The following is a 17,445-nucleotide window of genomic DNA, read 5'->3' as shown; positions in this document are numbered from 1 at the left end:
TGTTGACATTTTCAAGTGGAAAATTCGTTTTTACCAAAGTTGGCAAATATTTAGCCGCTTAATTGTAGGTTTATTTAATTAAGTACATTTTGATATTCGCAAAAACGGACTTGCGCTGTTTTCTTTTTTTTTTTTTCATAACGAAGTTTGTATAAATGTATGGGCATATATGTGTTATGCATATATATATATATATATATATATGCATTTAAGGACGTACGCATGTACATATATAGCTGTGTACAATTGATGTGCCAACTGAACTATTAAGAAAACACAGGAGATTTATGACTGCTAGCATATCTTAACTGTGCTCCAGTTCGACTTATCGAACATATTTATTTTTCTAATAAGAAGAAAAAGAAGAAGCGATGATGAACTATATGTAAGGAGATCTGTTTTTAGTTAAAAGGGAACTTCGAAATATGGCATAGTAGTATATATATATATATATATATATATATTTGTATATTTATATCTATACGTATGTTTATATATATATATATATATCTATACGTATATGTATATATATGCGTATATGTATATCTATACGTATATGTATATATATGCGTATATGTATATCCATATGTATATGCATATATGGGCATATGTGCGTATGTATGGGTACAGGGGCTTGTCATAAAATAAACGAAGAGCTACCGTGTGGTGAATTTCCAAACGGGATGATGAACATGCGCATGTAGAATAGATAAAAACATATATCGGAAATATATCATAAAGATGAATAGAAATACAGGCATAAATTCCAGTGGCATATGTCAAGTTTTGGTTTTAACGATAATAGGAAAAGGTGATATCCCTATATACGAAGTAGATTTGTCCATAAATGGAAAAAAAGATATATCTGAACATTTAGCTCAATTCATAATTCATCAGTCGTTAGATTCATTAGATGAAGTAGTTTGGAAAAGCACAAATATGTTTTTAAAAACTATTGACTCGTTTAATAATTACAGTGTATCAGCTTACTGTACACCTGGTCATATAAAATTCTTGTTATTATATAAAAATAAAAATGAAATAAGTAATTCGGCATATGCCAACAACATACATATACCTTCTGATGAAAGTATTAGAGCCTTTTTCGAAACAGTTCATGAAAATTACATAAAAGTTCTACTAAACCCGTTGTACGAGCCTAACGGAATTATAACCAGTTCCCTGTTCGATCAGAACGTTCACCTTGCGGCAAAGAGGTTCTTACACCAGTGACTAAGACTCGACGGGAAATGAAGCTATTCGAAGTAGAATGAATTTCTTGAAGTGGGATAAAGGAAAGAAAAAAAAAAGTTTTAATGCCATGATAGTCCTTTTTTTTAAATGGGTGTTCATTAAACAAGCCAAATGAATGTCCCCTTTATGGAATATGCAAAACTTCACAAAAAAAAAAAAAAAAAAAAAAAATTTTATTAACAAATCAGGACATTTTTTAACTTCACGTGTGCAGTGAAAAATTTTTCCATTCATATATCTTCTGTGCACATTTAATTTGTTCACCTCACTATGCTTTTCATTTAGTGCAATTTTGTTGGGAACGTCCTATTTCACACATGCTACACTGCTACTCACTGTTATATAACGTCCACTTAATTTTTGTTTTTTTCTTTTTTACATAAAAAATGCACAAACATAAACTTCACTTTTGAAGCTAATATTTACAAATGGGTTGTCTCCTTTTTTGGAGAGATCAAAAAAAAAAAAAAAATGAATGAATGAATGAGTAGATGGATGGACGAATGAATGGATGGGTGGACAAATGGAAGAAGTTATCATAAGGCGCGAAAATGCAACACGAAAATCCCACCCGTACGACTACGCGTAGTCCTATACGTGGTGCTAGGCAAAGCACTATGCGTGCTTGAATATATTGTTGTACACGTCGAAGGAAAAGGAAAACATTCCGTCCATGGTTGAAAACAAATCGACCATACGGCAAGAGCTGCTGTTATCTAAAAATGTAGATAAGTCTTCACAAAGCATCTCAAATAATTTATTTTTTTCCTCTTTCGAAAAAGCAAAATCAAAGTGGTTGATGTTCCAGTCAGCTGCTGGGAAGTTTGCCTTAACCCTTTTTGTAAAAACAATATGGTCAGAATTAATAAAGTTTGCAAAAAATAGGGGGAAGATAAAATTAACGTTCATTTTGTTTCCGTCCACGTATGTACTATTTGCATTCGTGTTATTTTCCCCGACACATGTACTAGTTGCCCTTATTGCCTCGTCCTTTTGCTGCTGGCGTGTGTGCTTCTGACCCCTGTTATGAGTAGTAAAGTTCTTGCTCTTCTTTAATCTTTTAATTAGTTCTATTAGGGTACAGAAATTTAGAGTAAATAAATTAAAGATATATCTAATTTTATAGGCATTCTGTCCTATATTATGAGATGGATTAACTGGATTTTCAAAACAAAGACGATTGTCATGTTGGAATTCTTTTCTCATATATCTTGGCATAACATGACCTAACCCTCTTAGTACAGAACATTTATAGTTAATATTATAATCAATACTATAGAAATTAAAAAATTCGATAAGCAGTTTTGCTATATACGTGTTATTATAAACAGTTGTATCAAATGTAGATTCATGTAATTGAAGAAAATGCAATACCATACAACATAAAAGAAATGATCCAATACCTCCTGTATATGTTTCATTTAAACTTCTTGTATTTAGAAAAAATTTTAAAAGCAAAACTATTGGTCGTAAATAAACGTACTCTTTCATTTTATTTTGTATAAATTCTGTAGTCTCTCTTGAAGATTTTTGGTTAATACATATATCTACTTGTACACCTGTTTCTTTATCTGTATATTTCAATATCTTAACTTTAGCATCTTTAATTATTCTTATATCTGTGTTCATATTTAATTTTATTAATGTATAAGCAATTATATTCAAAATATTAATCTCTTCTCCATCTATATTCATAAAGCAAACATCAACATCACTTCCAGGAATAGATAAACCAGTAACAAATGATCCAAATACTTCCATTCGAGCTTTGGAAAAAATTGATTTCACGACTACTTCTAACTTCATTAAGGCTTTTTCTTTCAATAATTTTTCTTCCTTTGTTGGGGTTAGCCATTCTAATATATAAAAACATGCATACTCAACATAACCTAGATAATCATAATTACCTCTTTCTTTTTCCATTATTTTTGCAAAATTTTTAGTAAACATACCATCTGTGTAAAAGACATGTTTCCTTGAATCATATCTTATGTTTAGCTTTTTCATCATGTATTTGTAATATTTCTGTTCTCCCTCTGTCAGTCTATTGTAGTTCATTCTAAATTTACTTAGAATTTTTTTATCTTTTCCCATTAGCTTGTTCATTCTTTCCTTAGCTCTGTCTCTACTACGGCTACTTTTTCCACTCCAGCTACTTTTGCCACTATTACCACTATTACCACTATTACCACTATTGCCACTGTTGCCATTATTACCATTACTACCACAATTTCTGTCGGCCGTATTGTGTGCACTACTTTTTTGCCCTTTTCCTTTCCACCCCTTCACACCTCCAAACGCATTTACTTTGTTTAAACCCCTTACATCTCTGTCATTCTCTTTTTTATTTCCAGGTGATAAAGAATAAAAGGGAGTCTTTTTCTTATCCGTTGACATGTATTGCTCCTGTTTTGGATTACTCGATAAGTAATTCGTTGATGAAGAATAGTCAGTCATTGGCGAACTAGAGAATTCACTAATATCAGATAATATTCTATTCTCTGAATTTATCGAAATAACAGTCTTATCTCCTATAGAGCAACTCCTTTGCTTACTAATATTTTCATATTCATGTTTTGATTTTTTTTTCCCTGTGCTTTCTTCAGACTCGTTGACCCATTTTCTTTTGTTCCTTTCGCCTGTGGTACCAGCTCTATCAGATTTAACACTACCACCTGTGCTGTTGTGTCCGTTATCACTAAGGTTGTTAGCCGTGGGATCTAAAGCAGCAGTACCATCTGTAATAGTACCGGCTATAGTAGTACCGTTTTTACCTCCTTCCTCTGGGCTGTATGCTTTTCTTTGGTCCTTTCCATGTTTACCCATTCCAGCTTCCCTCGATCGCCCTGCTTTTGCACAGTCAGCTCCTTTCTCCTTAAATAATTCATTATTTTTAGAGATGGCGTTTTGATATTTTTGGTTCTCTTCCGAGTGGTCCATTAACACATTACTGTCATTATTACCACCACTGTTTTTATTATTACTACCATTATTGTTAGTAGCACTATCGTTGTTTCCGTAAAAATGGCCTGCCTTCCCCCCCTTTGTCACCTTAAAGACTGCTGGCTGATTCTGCGTAGTTTTCGCTCCACAGATAAATGCATTCATTTCTTTCATTCCAGTCAAATTCTGCGTTTTCTTTTCGACAAGGGGAATTACATTTGAGGACTCCCTCATAGGTTTACTTGTTCTATTTGTCCGTGCTCTGTTTCTCTTTAGAGCGTTGTGAAGCTCAAATTTAGCTTCCTTCACTTGCTCTGATTCTTCTTCATTATGCAAAAAGTAAAACGAATCGTCCATTTAAAACAAAGCAGTGGTGGTTATTTGCACAAAAGGGAATCAGTAACTTGCAGGGATTAAATAAAATTGAAATAAAGGATAAAAAAAAAAAATAAAATAAATAATGAAATTGCCAAAAACGAATACTGCCAAACATTACATACATACTTCCATATGTATTTACATAGTATACCTACGTACGTCATATCGCATATTTTTACATATTTACTCTTATTCTCATTATGATATATATGTAGGAGCAAATCATGACATATGGAAAATGCTATTTTTCAAATTTCCCCCGATGAGCTTTTTGTTTTTGTTTTTGTTTTTTTACGTTACTATTAATGATTTGCCTAAATTTTGATCAACGTCCTCATTTCAGGCATTTTAAAATATGAGCGTATGTACGTATGTACGTATGTATGTATGTATGTACTATGTATGTTTGTATGTAATACGTATGTATGTATGTATATATATATATATATATATATATATATATATATATATATATATATTTTTTTTTTTTTTTTTTCTTAAAAATGCGACATTTGATAAGCGGCAAACCTTTTAAATTGCTCCCTTTTACAAAAAAAATAAAATAAAATAAAAAAGTAAAAGTAAAAAAGTAGGAGAGGTAAATTTAACAAAGCAGGAGTAAAAGGCGAAAAAGTAAAAAAAACCGCGATTATATTACTGCAAAAGCAAGCAAGAAAATATGAAAAAATTCTGAACAGTTCAGGAAAAAAATTTCCAACGTGAAAAGAAAAAAAAATTCTTGAGAAATAAATAAAATTGCACAAATTCATATGAACAAAAACGGGAGTATATATATATATATATATATATATATATATATATATATATATATATATATATACATATGTATACACATATATAAATGTGTTTACGTGTACATACTCATACGTTACGAACACGATAAACAGCCGTATGCATACACGTGAGTGCGGTATAAATGCAGACTAAGTACATTGTGGAACACCTGGACGAGTTGGAGGAATGGTGCGCGCTTGAGTACATACATATATGTGAAATAATTAAGGATGAAAATGCAATATTTACAAAATTCGACAAACAGTTTAGTGATATATCAAGCGTACACAAACCGACGTGTTATGAAAAGCCTATACGTGAGTTAAGGCATCTATTTGATTGGAATAAAGTGTGTTTACTCGATATGAAAGCAAAAGATATATTAAAATGTGAAGATAAAGATAAAATAAACTTTTTATTATTTGGAGGTATTCTAGGAAATGTTCCATCAGATGATAGAACATCCGAATTAAGGAAATTAAATTTCCCTTTATCGAGAAACTTAGGTAATATGCAGATGACTACAAATACAGCGGTACTTGTGTGTTATATTATTTTAAATGATAAAGTCGAGTTAGAAGATATCCCATTTGTTGATAATCCAGAAGTTGTTCTACGGAATAATAAAGAGTCAATAATGCTTCCTTTTCGTTTTGTTTCGATGTATTACTACACAAAATGTGAAAGCGATAAGACTGTTCCTGTGCTACCAAGAAATTTTAAAGACTATTTAATAAGGTTAGGTGATCAACAATACGATGATGTAGATATGTCTGTTTTTTGAATCAATGTGAAATGGGGATATCTAGATGGCATAAGATCCTATGTATTTGCTCTCTGCACGGTGTTGGGCACATATGGACATAGTGGTTTGGTGAAATGATGCTACTAAACCATGCAAGTAAACGATGATACTAACCATAACGCTGTAGCTTACCGCGAAATATTCGCCTCTTTGTACCTGTTCATGTTTTAACACAACCCGTGTACACAGTTAGAACTGAAATTCATACGTTTCTGCCGTACTTTGCCGATCATCTTTTTAAAAATTGTATTTATCTCTTTTGACATAAAAAAAGAAAAAAAAAAAAATGGAAAAATGGAATAACAGAAAAATGGAAAAAATGGAAAAAATGGAAAAAATTAAAAAAAAGAAAAAATGTGAAAAAAAGGAAAATAAATTGGGAAAAAATGGATTATAAAAATGGGAGTGATAAACTTCGGAATAATAAATGGGGGTAAAAAAAAAAAAAAAAAAAAAAAAAAAAAGACATAGTATATGCCCCCTCAGCTGTAATATGCCGCTCACCAGTGCCCCCCTAAACAACTGAGTGTATTACTCCTGCTGCTTCAATCCCAGTTTGTACAAATACTCGATCTCGTATTTATAAACCGACTCATCATTAGTTAAATCTGGTGTTTCAAGAATTATAGGTATGTTTTTAAAATACTTGGAGGTCATAATATACTTAAATGTATCGAGTGTTAATTTTCCTTTGCCAATATTTTCATGTCTATCTAAACCAGACCCAATATCAGATTTGGAATCATTTAAATGAACAGCCTTTAAATATTTTGCATTAACGATTTTGTCAAATTGTTCCATGACTTTATTAAAATTATCATATGTTTTTATATCATACCCTGCTGCAAATGTGTGACAGGTATCTAAGCAGACTCCAATCCTTTCTTTATCTTTAATTTGTAAAATGATATCTCGTAGATGTTCAAATTTTGATCCAACTGAATTTCGTTGTCCAGCCGAATTTTCCAATATAATTATAACACCAGATGTTTCTTGGTGTGCTCTGTTAATACAATCAGCAATGTTTTTTATTCCTTCCTCTAGTGAACATTGTCCTACTGTTGAACCGGGATGAAAATTATACAATTTTATTTTTAACTGCTCACACCTTTTTATATCATCTAAAAAGGACATATACGATTTTTCTCTTTTCTCCTTATCAGGATTAGCTAAATTAATAAGGTATGATCCATGTGGTAGAATAAAATTTTTATCCAAATCGTACTTATTACAATTTTCTTCAAACAACTTTATATTATCAGATGTTAAAGGAGCACTGTCCCATTTTCTCTGATTTTTTAAAAATAATGCAAAAGCTAAACCTGAAATATTAAAAGAATTAATTGGAGCATTTTGTACTCCTCCTGAAGCTGATATATGTGCTCCTAAATAAACATTCGTAATTTTTGCATATTCTCTTATTTTATTGAAATCATGCCATCTCTGTTCAATGTTTTTTGGGATAGGTGCATATGACAGTGATATACTACTCTTTACCACTCCCTCTTTAGCTGTTCCTTTCTTCTTTACTTCTTTTTTCCCCTTCATCTGTTTGGCGCTTTTGTCTATCTTCTTCTTCAAAACTGCTTTTTCATTCCTATCACCGTTCGGTTCTTTTACATCCCTTTCATCTTTTACTCTTCTTTCTTCTTTTCCGTTCAAGCCGTTTGCTATACCTGCCGATGTTTCTTTTTTCATTGCGGGTACTATACCCCTTTCGGAGCATTTCTGCTCATCCGGTAGAATAGTCGTCTCCTCTTCGGTCATTTTTTTTCTCTTATCTTGATGATTCTTTTCAACTCTACTAGCTTCTTTTTTAGCTCGCACTTGGTAACTACCCACAGTGATGTACCTTCTTCTTCGTCTATCTATTTTTACCAATAAGCTACTAGGTATTCTATCCCAATAATGACCAAGTAAGTAATTATTACCTTCGAAATATGCTCTCCCAAATGGACGAATAAATTTTAGGTTATTACTTATGCAGTTCTTATTTTTTATGAACCCAAGACAAGATGTAACGATAATATCTCTGCATATACTATGTAGTAGCATGTACAAAAGAAATGAAAAGGAAAAAAAAAAATTAAAAAAAAAAAAAAAAAATATATATATATATATCATTTAATCCGGTTGAGTCGCATGCACGTTTTTTCAGTTTGTGTGAGAATTTTCTGAAAACGGTAAAAATACTTTTGCCGTATTGAAAAATGGACTTAATATATTTAAAAAAAAATAAAGAGATACACTAAATGCATACATATATATGCGTATGTACATACATACATACACATATACATACATACATACACATATACATACATACATACACATATACATACATACATACATACACATATACATACATGCATACATACATACATACACATATAAAGATGTATTATGCGTATATCGAGGGTACCACTGAGAACGTTTCACGCATATAGTTAAAAACCTAACGCATTATGCGCATTACATGAAGTTCGCTTCACACATGTTCTTGGCGTCCTTAATTATTTCAGGTCAGGTGTACATTTATATAATACATGATTAAAGGAACTCCCATAAAGGAATATACCGTTTCATCAAAACGAACATGTGCTATTTTTTTTTAAAGCAAAATGGAAAAAATCCAAAATTAATGAACATTAAAAATGGGAATTCAAAACTCTAAATTAAAAGTAAACGCGAAAAATGCGAAAAAAAAAAAATAAAATAAAATAGGCGCATGCGTATATTGTATATATATATATATGTACATCTATGTTTTAACTATTTATTTTATACATAGCTGAATGAGTGAAAAAGGAGTGGCGCGCAAAATTGAGACTAATATATGGCAAAGTTTTTTTTTACAAATTTTTCAGTCCTATCCTTTTTTTTCTCCCCTTATGTAATAGAAATCTTGCCGAAGAAAAAAAAAAAAAATAAAAAAAAAAAAAAAAAAACAAATAATCAGACTAACAACTTAACAAACGAACGAATTTCCTGTCGCCCTCTATGTTTCCCTACCTTTAAGAATTCAAACTGTTTAACTGAACAGAAAAATAAGTATCACTATATCTAACACTTAAGTAGGCTTTTTTTTGATTAATGTACCACTAAAGAAGTGAGGAGATTGTACCTTTTAATACGCCAATTCTCTCTATTTTTCTTTTCTTTTTATCACTCCGCGCTTATTCCGTAATTCACATTTGTTCGACGAAAATAAGGACATACTAAAGTGCTGACATACCAACCTTGAATTTAATCAAAAAAAAAAAAAAAAAACAATTACTACGACTTTGCTATACTAATCCGAATGATGTGATAAAACTTTTACGTCCACTGAAATGGGTGATATACGTGGATTTAGTTAGTGTTAGCACAAGCTCATTGTATATATATACTTATGTATATATATATATATATATATATATAATATTGCGCACGCTTGAATACGTGAATGCTTATGCCCATATTAACAAAAAAAAAACAAATTAACGGTTCACATAAAAATATACTAAAACATTTTTTACGAACATCTAACGAAAAATTGCACACATCGCATACGAATGAATAGTGAAAAATAAACTACACGTCAACAGAGTTATGTTTTTAAAAGCTGTATAAAAAAAAAAAAAAAAAAAAAAAAAAAAAAGACGTATGTTCTTCTGCGAGGGGTATAAAAAAATATAAACATATTCACGTGTGCATGAAATTGTATAATAAAACCACAAGCAAGAAAATACACTATAATGGCATGACATACCAATAAAACAAAAGGGGTGTAAAACAGGTTTATAGAGAAGGACAAAAATATTCGCTCTTATGTCGTAACACATAAAGGCACAAATAGTATCTGCCTACTATTCATCGAATGGGAAACAATTTTCTTTTTTAAAATAGATAATCCTTTTTATGAACTGTTCATGTAAAACAGCCAAATTTTTTTTTTTTTTTTTTTTAACTTGCTGCATTTGTAAATTTTACGTAACTGATTAAAAAATATCTCCCGCATTGTGTTATCACTCGTTAAGATAAATGAACTGTTTCAATTTTTCATTTTCCTTTTTAACATCTTTCTGTTCTTCTAGTTGCATTTCTGCTTTTTTTATGACTCTTCCAATTTTGAACATATGTTTAAGAACAAGTGCTTTGTTCAATACATAAGGCTTTAACTTATGTTTCATAATTTTTTTAACCTCGTTAAAGGATTTTATATCTTTTTTGTCGATAAATGATATGGCTAGCCCTTTTCTGTCTGCTCTGGCAGTTCTACCTACTCTATGTATATACTTAACCGTATCATTCGGGAAATCAAAATTTATTACAAAAGAAATTTTGGGTATATCTATTCCTCTGCTAATTATATCTGTTGCTACTAAAATTTTGCACATCCCGTTTTTAAATTTTGATAAGGATGACATTCTTTTTTTTTGTTCTTTGGATGAGTGTAAGCATTCGACGGAGAAATGATTTAACATATTTAGAACTGTGTATATCAGTTCACATTTATAACTATTGGCTGTAAATATAATTCCAGATTGATCGGTTAATTTATTTTTTAAAATATATACTAAATAAGTTATTTGTGCTATGTCATCAATATATATATAACGTTGATCTAAATTTTTCACTGGTTTTTGCTTTTTATTTGCATTAACGAGGAGAAGGTTATCATTTGGAAAACCTTCCTTTATGTAATGTAAAGCATCAGTAATAGTTGAGCTAAAAAATAAAGTTTTCCTTTCGCTATTATTACTACTTTTAGGAATACTATCAAGAATAATTTTTAATTTACTTTCAAAACACTTTTGCAAAAGTAAATCCGCTTCATCCAAAACAATATATCGTAACCTTTTAAAACATTTTATTATATCCTCACAGTTATATAATAGGTCACTTACTCTACCTGGGGTACCAACAACAATATGTGGTTTACTTAACAATATACTTCTTTGTTCTATTAGAGAAAAACCTCCAATGCATGACAATACCTTAACACCTATTTTCGTCCCATATAAATGAAATTGCTCAACTATTTGAAATACTAACTCTCTTGTTGGTACTAATATTAACGCAAAAACTGCAAAAAAATTTTTATTTAATTCTTGTAAAATACTCCAACAATAGCATATCGTTTTACCTGTACCAGTTTCAGACGAACCAATTACATTTTTACCTTCAATGATAAGAGGCAAACATAAGCGTTGAATTTTGGTCGGATGTACTATATGTACGCTCTTACTTATCTTTATCAACCATTCTTCTACTCCTAAACTTTCGAACGTTACCATATTGTTACCCCGAATTGACGCATTCCCCTTCTCCTCATTCCACTTGCTCTTAACACTCTTCTCACCTTTATTACGCTCATAACTTTCCTCTTTTTTTTTCCTTCTTTCCCTTTCCTTATACTTTTTATTCAAATACTTCCTTATGTAAAACAGCTTCCATAATTTAGAAATCCTAGACAACGGGCCTTTGCGCATTGAGTAACACACCTTCATTGGTAGCTATGGGGGAAACGTTCACGTGGCTTGGAATAAATAAAAGGGCAGAAAAAAAAAAAAAAGAAACGAAAGAAAGAAAAGAAGCGAATGGCATAGAATGGGAGCAAACGCCCGAGTGGAATAGCACTACCACTACAACTGCAACTTATAGACGTTCAAACGTACTCATCAAAATTTAACTTGAACTTATTTCGGTTAAATATATGCTAAATGAGCAAAGCAAAAACAAAACCATGAAAAAAAAAATAATAAAATAATAATATATACATATGCGTATATATGTACACATATGTACGTATGGTACATGTCCAATAAGAGATCTTTTGGAGGTATATCTAGCTCGTTATATTATTCATGCAAGCATTTCACACGAAAGAGCAGTAGGTTACACCTCGACTATTTACAAGCACAACTCACTCAAGCTTTTCTTTACGTTTCAACAGTGTACTACGAAAATTTAACTCTATCAACGAAATAATATTATCATAAATGGGATAGTAACCATGTACCGAGGAAAAATAACAAGGCGGCTGCTAATGTGTAAGTAGTCCTCTAAAACTTTTCCCTTCTAATTTTACACATAAGATATGTTCAATAGTTCTGTTAAAAGGGGGGCTTCCGTTCGGCATTAACCACGTTGTGTATTATATATATATATATATATCTATGGGCATGCCGAGAAATATAAGAGCACGTTCATGCGTGGTTATCAGTGGGGGTCATAATATTTTATTAACGTAATAACCATTTATTTTCTTTTTCATAAAGACTAAAATGATTAAGAGACGTAAACTTTTTGAAAACCACTATTTTTTCTTTGCTTTTTTTTTTTTTTTTTTTTCCTTTTTATTATTCCCCTTTTTTAGCTTTAACAGTGTAATATATAACTACGAAAATTTTTGGTTCAACAGGACGACACGATTTTTTTGAAAATACGTTATATCATTATGCGTTAATATATTTTTTTAAATAATATTCAAATTTTTTGCCGCCAAATTGGTACTTCAATGTTTGTATACTTTATTTCTGTATTAAACAGGTATGCACATGCATTACGCGTATAAACGTAAACATGCATAAACGTAAACATGCATAAATGTAAACATGCATAAATGTAAACATGCATAAATGTAAACATGCATAAACGTAAACATGAATAAACGTAAACATGCATAAATGTAAACGTGCATAAACGTATACATGTATAAACGCATAAAGGCGTTGATAAGTTTTTATGTACGTACGTGCTAACTAGTTTGCTGTTACTACTCTCTTATACGAATTTGCATAAAAACAGATATGTGCGTGCCCCTTTTAACAATAAATGTATAGTTAAAAATTTAAAAGGAAAAAAGTTGTGCAAAGAATAAAGACGAAGTAGGTTGGGTTAAAAAATATATAGGGCAAAAATAAGCAAAAATTTTGCATACATAAGAATATATTCGTATATATGTATATAAGTATGTACGCAAACGTATTATATATACTTGTATATGTATAAAATAAGTGCTATATCTTTTTGTATATTTTTACACGTATTTATATTGCAATGAAAAAAATAAGAAAAACGAGCCATAAAAAAAAAATATTAAATTTTGCTAATTTGTACCAAACTTTGCTGAGTTGTACCAAATTTTGCTGAGTTGTACCAAACTTTGCTGAGTTGTACCAAACTTTGCTGAGTTGTACCAAACTTTGCTGAGTTGTACTAACAAAATTGCATTGAACTGATCGTGGCATTTTATTTATTTATTTTTTTTAACTGTAGCATTTTTAGAAGCAAATCTTCGCCCAATTAAGGGGAATAAACATACGCACAAAATATACGTATATAATAATATGTACGTATTTGTATTTATAAAGTAAAACTATACAGTAAAACTTTTTATTTTATTATAATTTATTTTTTTTATTTTTTTTTATTTTTTTTTTATTTTTTTATTATTTTTATTATTTTTTTTTTTCACCGCCAAATGGTATACCGACGAACAGCAAAGCGCATCATTTACGTTTTACTCCAAAATGAAATGTATTCGTGTATGTATGCAATGCACGTATTTGTAAGTAGGTATATATATATATATATGTATACAAATATGTGCGTACATAGGTATATATATGATAATTCTACTTATTTTGTACATCTATTTATGCAGACCTTTATTATTTATCCATCTATGTATGCATAAGCACAGAAACGGCATTAATGCAGATGTAAAATTGAGCGCATAGTAGTAACATGCCAGTGAGAAAAAATGCGCTAAAAAGTTTTCATTGAAAAAGAAAAAAAAAAAAAAATTAATTAAAACAGAAGTTATAAGAGTATAATAATATATATATATATATATAAGCAAAATGTCATTATACGTTTAAGTAGCATCATTATTGTAGTACAAAAAAACAAAAAATAAAATAAAAATTGCTACATTCAAAAAAGATTATAATATAAAATAGCAATTACGATTTATAAGTGCTGGAAAAAATAAAGAATTTGAAAATCATCATATTTTTTTTTTTTTTTTTTTTTTTTTTTTGACGTATAATACATACTTGTTTTATACGCATGTAATACATACGTTACTATATATATAAGGTATATATTGTACGTAAATGTGCTTAAGTGTATGTTACACGTACATATAACAGATGTAGTAGCCTAATTTGGAAGAGTAAACCATTTTTTTGTGTGTGCTTTTTCTCTTAACGACAATAAAATTCTTCTTTTTGTGAAGCGGAAAGGATGACTTGCGATGCAGACCCACCTAGTCAGCGTTACTGTTTTCAAAAGCCTTAAAAAAAATAAAATGAAATGAAATAACAAAATAGTATAACAAAATAATATAACAAAATAATATAACAAAATAGTATAACAAAGTAGTATAATAAAGTAATATAACAAAATAATATAACAAAATAGTATAACAAAATAATATAACAAAGTAGTATAATAAAGTAATAATACAACAAAATAGTATAAAGCAGAGGGGTAAGTTATGTACATAATAAGGTTGCGTACGCCTGTAAGTACCTCCACAGATATATAAATATATACATAAGCACGTACATAATAAACATTGCACATTTACTACAAACGAGCGCGTAATAGGCTTAGACAGAACTCTATCAAAACTTCAATTTGTCACCATACGCTTTTAGCAGTGGACACATAATAACATATATTGTGCGTAATAAGTGAAGGTATACATATACATATGTGTATGTGTGTATGTATGTGCATATGCATCAGCACATACGCATCAGCACATACGCATTAGCACATACGCATTAGCACATACGCATTAGCACATACGCATTAGCACATACGCATTAGCACATACGCATCAGCACATACGCATCAGCACATACGCATCAGCACACCCGAATGATTTGTGCAAGATGGCAGTCCGAGTGCAGTTTGAGAACTCGAACGAAGTCGGAGTCTTTTCGAGGTTAACAAATGCATATGCATTAATAGCTCTAGGAGGATCGGAAAATTTTTCAAGTGTATTTGAGTCTGAGTTATCACAACACATTCCTTTGATATATACAACAATAGGAGGTACCAAGGTTATAGGTAGAGTATGTGTTGGTAATAGAAAAGGATTGCTTGTGTCAAGTATATGTACTGATCAAGAATTGTTACATTTAAGGAATGCTTTACCAGAAAATGTAAAAATAAAACGTATAGAAGAACGTTTATCTGCTTTAGGTAATTGTATTACTGCTAATGATTATGTCGGTTTAATACATACAGATATAGATAGAGAAACAGAAGAAATAATACAGGATGTTCTAGATATTGAAGTGTTTAGAACTTCTATTGCTGGAAATTTATTAGTAGGTACATATTCGTATTTTACTAATAATGGTGGATTATTACATGCTATGACGTCATCACAAGAAATAGAAGAATTATCAGAACTCCTACAAATACCTTTAATAACTGGTACAATCAATAGAGGAAGCGATCTCATTGGGTCCGGCTTAGTTGCTAATGATTGGTCCGCTTTCTGTGGCATGGACACTACTGCTATTGAACTAAGTATCATTGAAAAGGTGTTCAAACTTAATAATATTGAGGATGCCAACATTGACGAAAATTTCATGTACAAGTCTTCGATCATACAAACGATGATATAGCGGTGGTTGGCAGTGGGTTGTCGTGGTTATAGCGGAAAGAAGAGAAGAAAACAAGAAAGAGGCATATCCCTCTTAAAGAAGACAACAGAACAAGCACCTCTTACTTATGTCAAGGAAGAAAGTAAGAAAATGACCAAACCGACTTATGAACTTGGTTTCAGGAGAATAGAGAATTATAATCGAATTATATTTATTACCCATTAGGAAATGTTCACTTGGAAGAAGGACATATAAATATATATACATATATATGTATGTACGTGTGTATGTATATGTGCATACATATGTTGCTTACGTATGTCTGAATTTTAAATCAGTTTCTTTTTTTTTTTTTTGTTACAAGAAATGCGAGGAAGAGGAAACAGTGTCTGAGATTACACGTCCAGGTAACTCTAACGTGTTAGGGGCTTGCGTGGATCCTTTATATTATATTTTATACATTTCACCTATTATATGTATATATATATATATATATATATATATATTCTGCTTAGTCATGTGTATTTTTATTTCAATTTTATCATATTATTTAATTTATATTATTTTTTATTATTTTATCCTTTTATTTGCATCATTTCGCCTTTTCATGTATTGTGCGTAATACTGCGTCTGTAAAATCACTGCTGTTATATATGATTATTTTTGTAAAAAAAAAAAAATTTGTATGGTTTGAAATTTCCAATGGCATTATAAATGAATAAACATGTTCGTTGATTTGTTTATGTGTTCATTCGTTTTATCTTCATGGCGTTTTGCGTGTTTATCGTGTTCCTCCATATGATCACTTCCAGCTTGGCAAGGTTCCTAAGCTGCATATATGCTTCTTCAGATTCTTCAGCTTCTTGCGCTTCTAATGCGTCTAATGCTTTTTATTCTTCTCCTTTTTTTTTTTTTTGTCCTCATGTATTTTTAATCGTAAAACGGAAAAAAAAAAAAAAAGAGAGAGGACGAGAAAAAATGTAAAAGTAAAAGTAAACGAAAAAGAAAAAGAAGAAACTCAATTTGCATTATAAGTTTTATACAAAAAATAAGACTGATGTTCTTAATTTCTTGTGAAAAATTAAAGAGAGTTGGGCGTGTTCGTACAAATATATATATATATATATATATATATATATATATACAGAGCATTATGTATACATAAGCACATATGTGCAATACACCAATGCATTTATACACATTTTTGTGCACGCGGCGTTAAAGATATTCCAACTATATAGACAAGAGGTGGCAAGCAAATTCGTATATGTAACTAAAACTGTAAGAAAATGCATATTCATTCGTACTCCACGTTTGAATAATTTTTTCTAATAAAAATAAAGTGCAATATGGTAATTTGTACACATTATTTTTTGCATATTGTTACTTCATTTGTCTACATGATTTATTTTATGATCTGCATTCTGTACTTTTTTTTTTTTTCCATTATTTCTCAAATCAAATAGTCGCCAACCGAATTGCACGTGCATCTATTTTGCTATTTGCACTGATGAGAAGGAAGGCATAAACACATGCATCTAGCCCATACACAAGTGTATCTGGCCATATATATACTCATCCACCACTGACAGTAGCAATTATGCAATGAGTTCGTTCATATCCGTTTTCCCCCTCCTTGTGCACTGCACTACTCTG

At 30.5% G+C, this 17,445-nt stretch overlaps 6 protein-coding genes across 6 annotated transcripts; 3 read left to right on the top strand and 3 right to left on the bottom strand.

Annotated features, from left to right (window-relative positions):
• Positions 1-741: 741 nt before the first annotated feature.
• Positions 742-1,233, top strand: TRAPPC2 (trafficking protein particle complex subunit 2, putative; the record flags this gene model as incomplete). The annotated part of the gene is made up of 1 exon (XM_029006527.1): positions 742-1,233. The coding sequence occupies one exon, from the start codon at positions 742-744 to the stop codon at positions 1,231-1,233; it is 492 nt and encodes a 163-aa protein (XP_028863007.1).
• Positions 1,234-1,869: 636 nt separating this feature from the next.
• On the bottom strand, positions 1,870-4,554 carry PmUG01_12032200 (nucleotidyltransferase, putative; the record flags this gene model as incomplete). The annotated part of the gene is made up of 1 exon (XM_029006526.1): positions 1,870-4,554. One exon carries the CDS (start codon positions 4,552-4,554, stop codon positions 1,870-1,872), a length of 2,685 nt encoding a protein of 894 aa, XP_028863006.1.
• Positions 4,555-5,512: 958 nt separating this feature from the next.
• On the top strand, positions 5,513-6,154 carry PmUG01_12032100 (SAM-dependent RNA methyltransferase, putative; the record flags this gene model as incomplete). The annotated part of the gene is made up of 1 exon (XM_029006525.1): positions 5,513-6,154. One exon carries the CDS (start codon positions 5,513-5,515, stop codon positions 6,152-6,154), a length of 642 nt encoding a protein of 213 aa, XP_028863005.1.
• Positions 6,155-6,706: 552 nt separating this feature from the next.
• On the bottom strand, positions 6,707-8,230 carry APN1 (apurinic/apyrimidinic endonuclease Apn1, putative; the record flags this gene model as incomplete). Its single annotated transcript, XM_029006524.1, has 1 exon — positions 6,707-8,230. One exon carries the CDS (start codon positions 8,228-8,230, stop codon positions 6,707-6,709), a length of 1,524 nt encoding a protein of 507 aa, XP_028863004.1.
• Positions 8,231-10,182: 1,952 nt separating this feature from the next.
• DBP8 (ATP-dependent RNA helicase DBP8, putative) lies at positions 10,183-11,667 on the bottom strand (the record flags this gene model as incomplete). Its single annotated transcript, XM_029006523.1, has 1 exon — positions 10,183-11,667. One exon carries the CDS (start codon positions 11,665-11,667, stop codon positions 10,183-10,185), a length of 1,485 nt encoding a protein of 494 aa, XP_028863003.1.
• Positions 11,668-15,066: 3,399 nt separating this feature from the next.
• PmUG01_12031800 (eukaryotic translation initiation factor 6, putative) lies at positions 15,067-15,810 on the top strand (the record flags this gene model as incomplete). The annotated part of the gene is made up of 1 exon (XM_029006521.1): positions 15,067-15,810. The coding sequence occupies one exon, from the start codon at positions 15,067-15,069 to the stop codon at positions 15,808-15,810; it is 744 nt and encodes a 247-aa protein (XP_028863002.1).
• Positions 15,811-17,445: the final 1,635 nt, after the last annotated feature.

Source organism: Plasmodium malariae (assembly GCF_900090045.1).
Source record: "Plasmodium malariae genome assembly, chromosome: 12".
Lineage (NCBI taxonomy): Eukaryota > Apicomplexa > Aconoidasida > Haemosporida > Plasmodiidae > Plasmodium > Plasmodium malariae.
The sequence above is the reverse complement of the archived record's forward strand: the minus strand, read 5'-3'. Positions and strand labels throughout refer to the sequence as shown.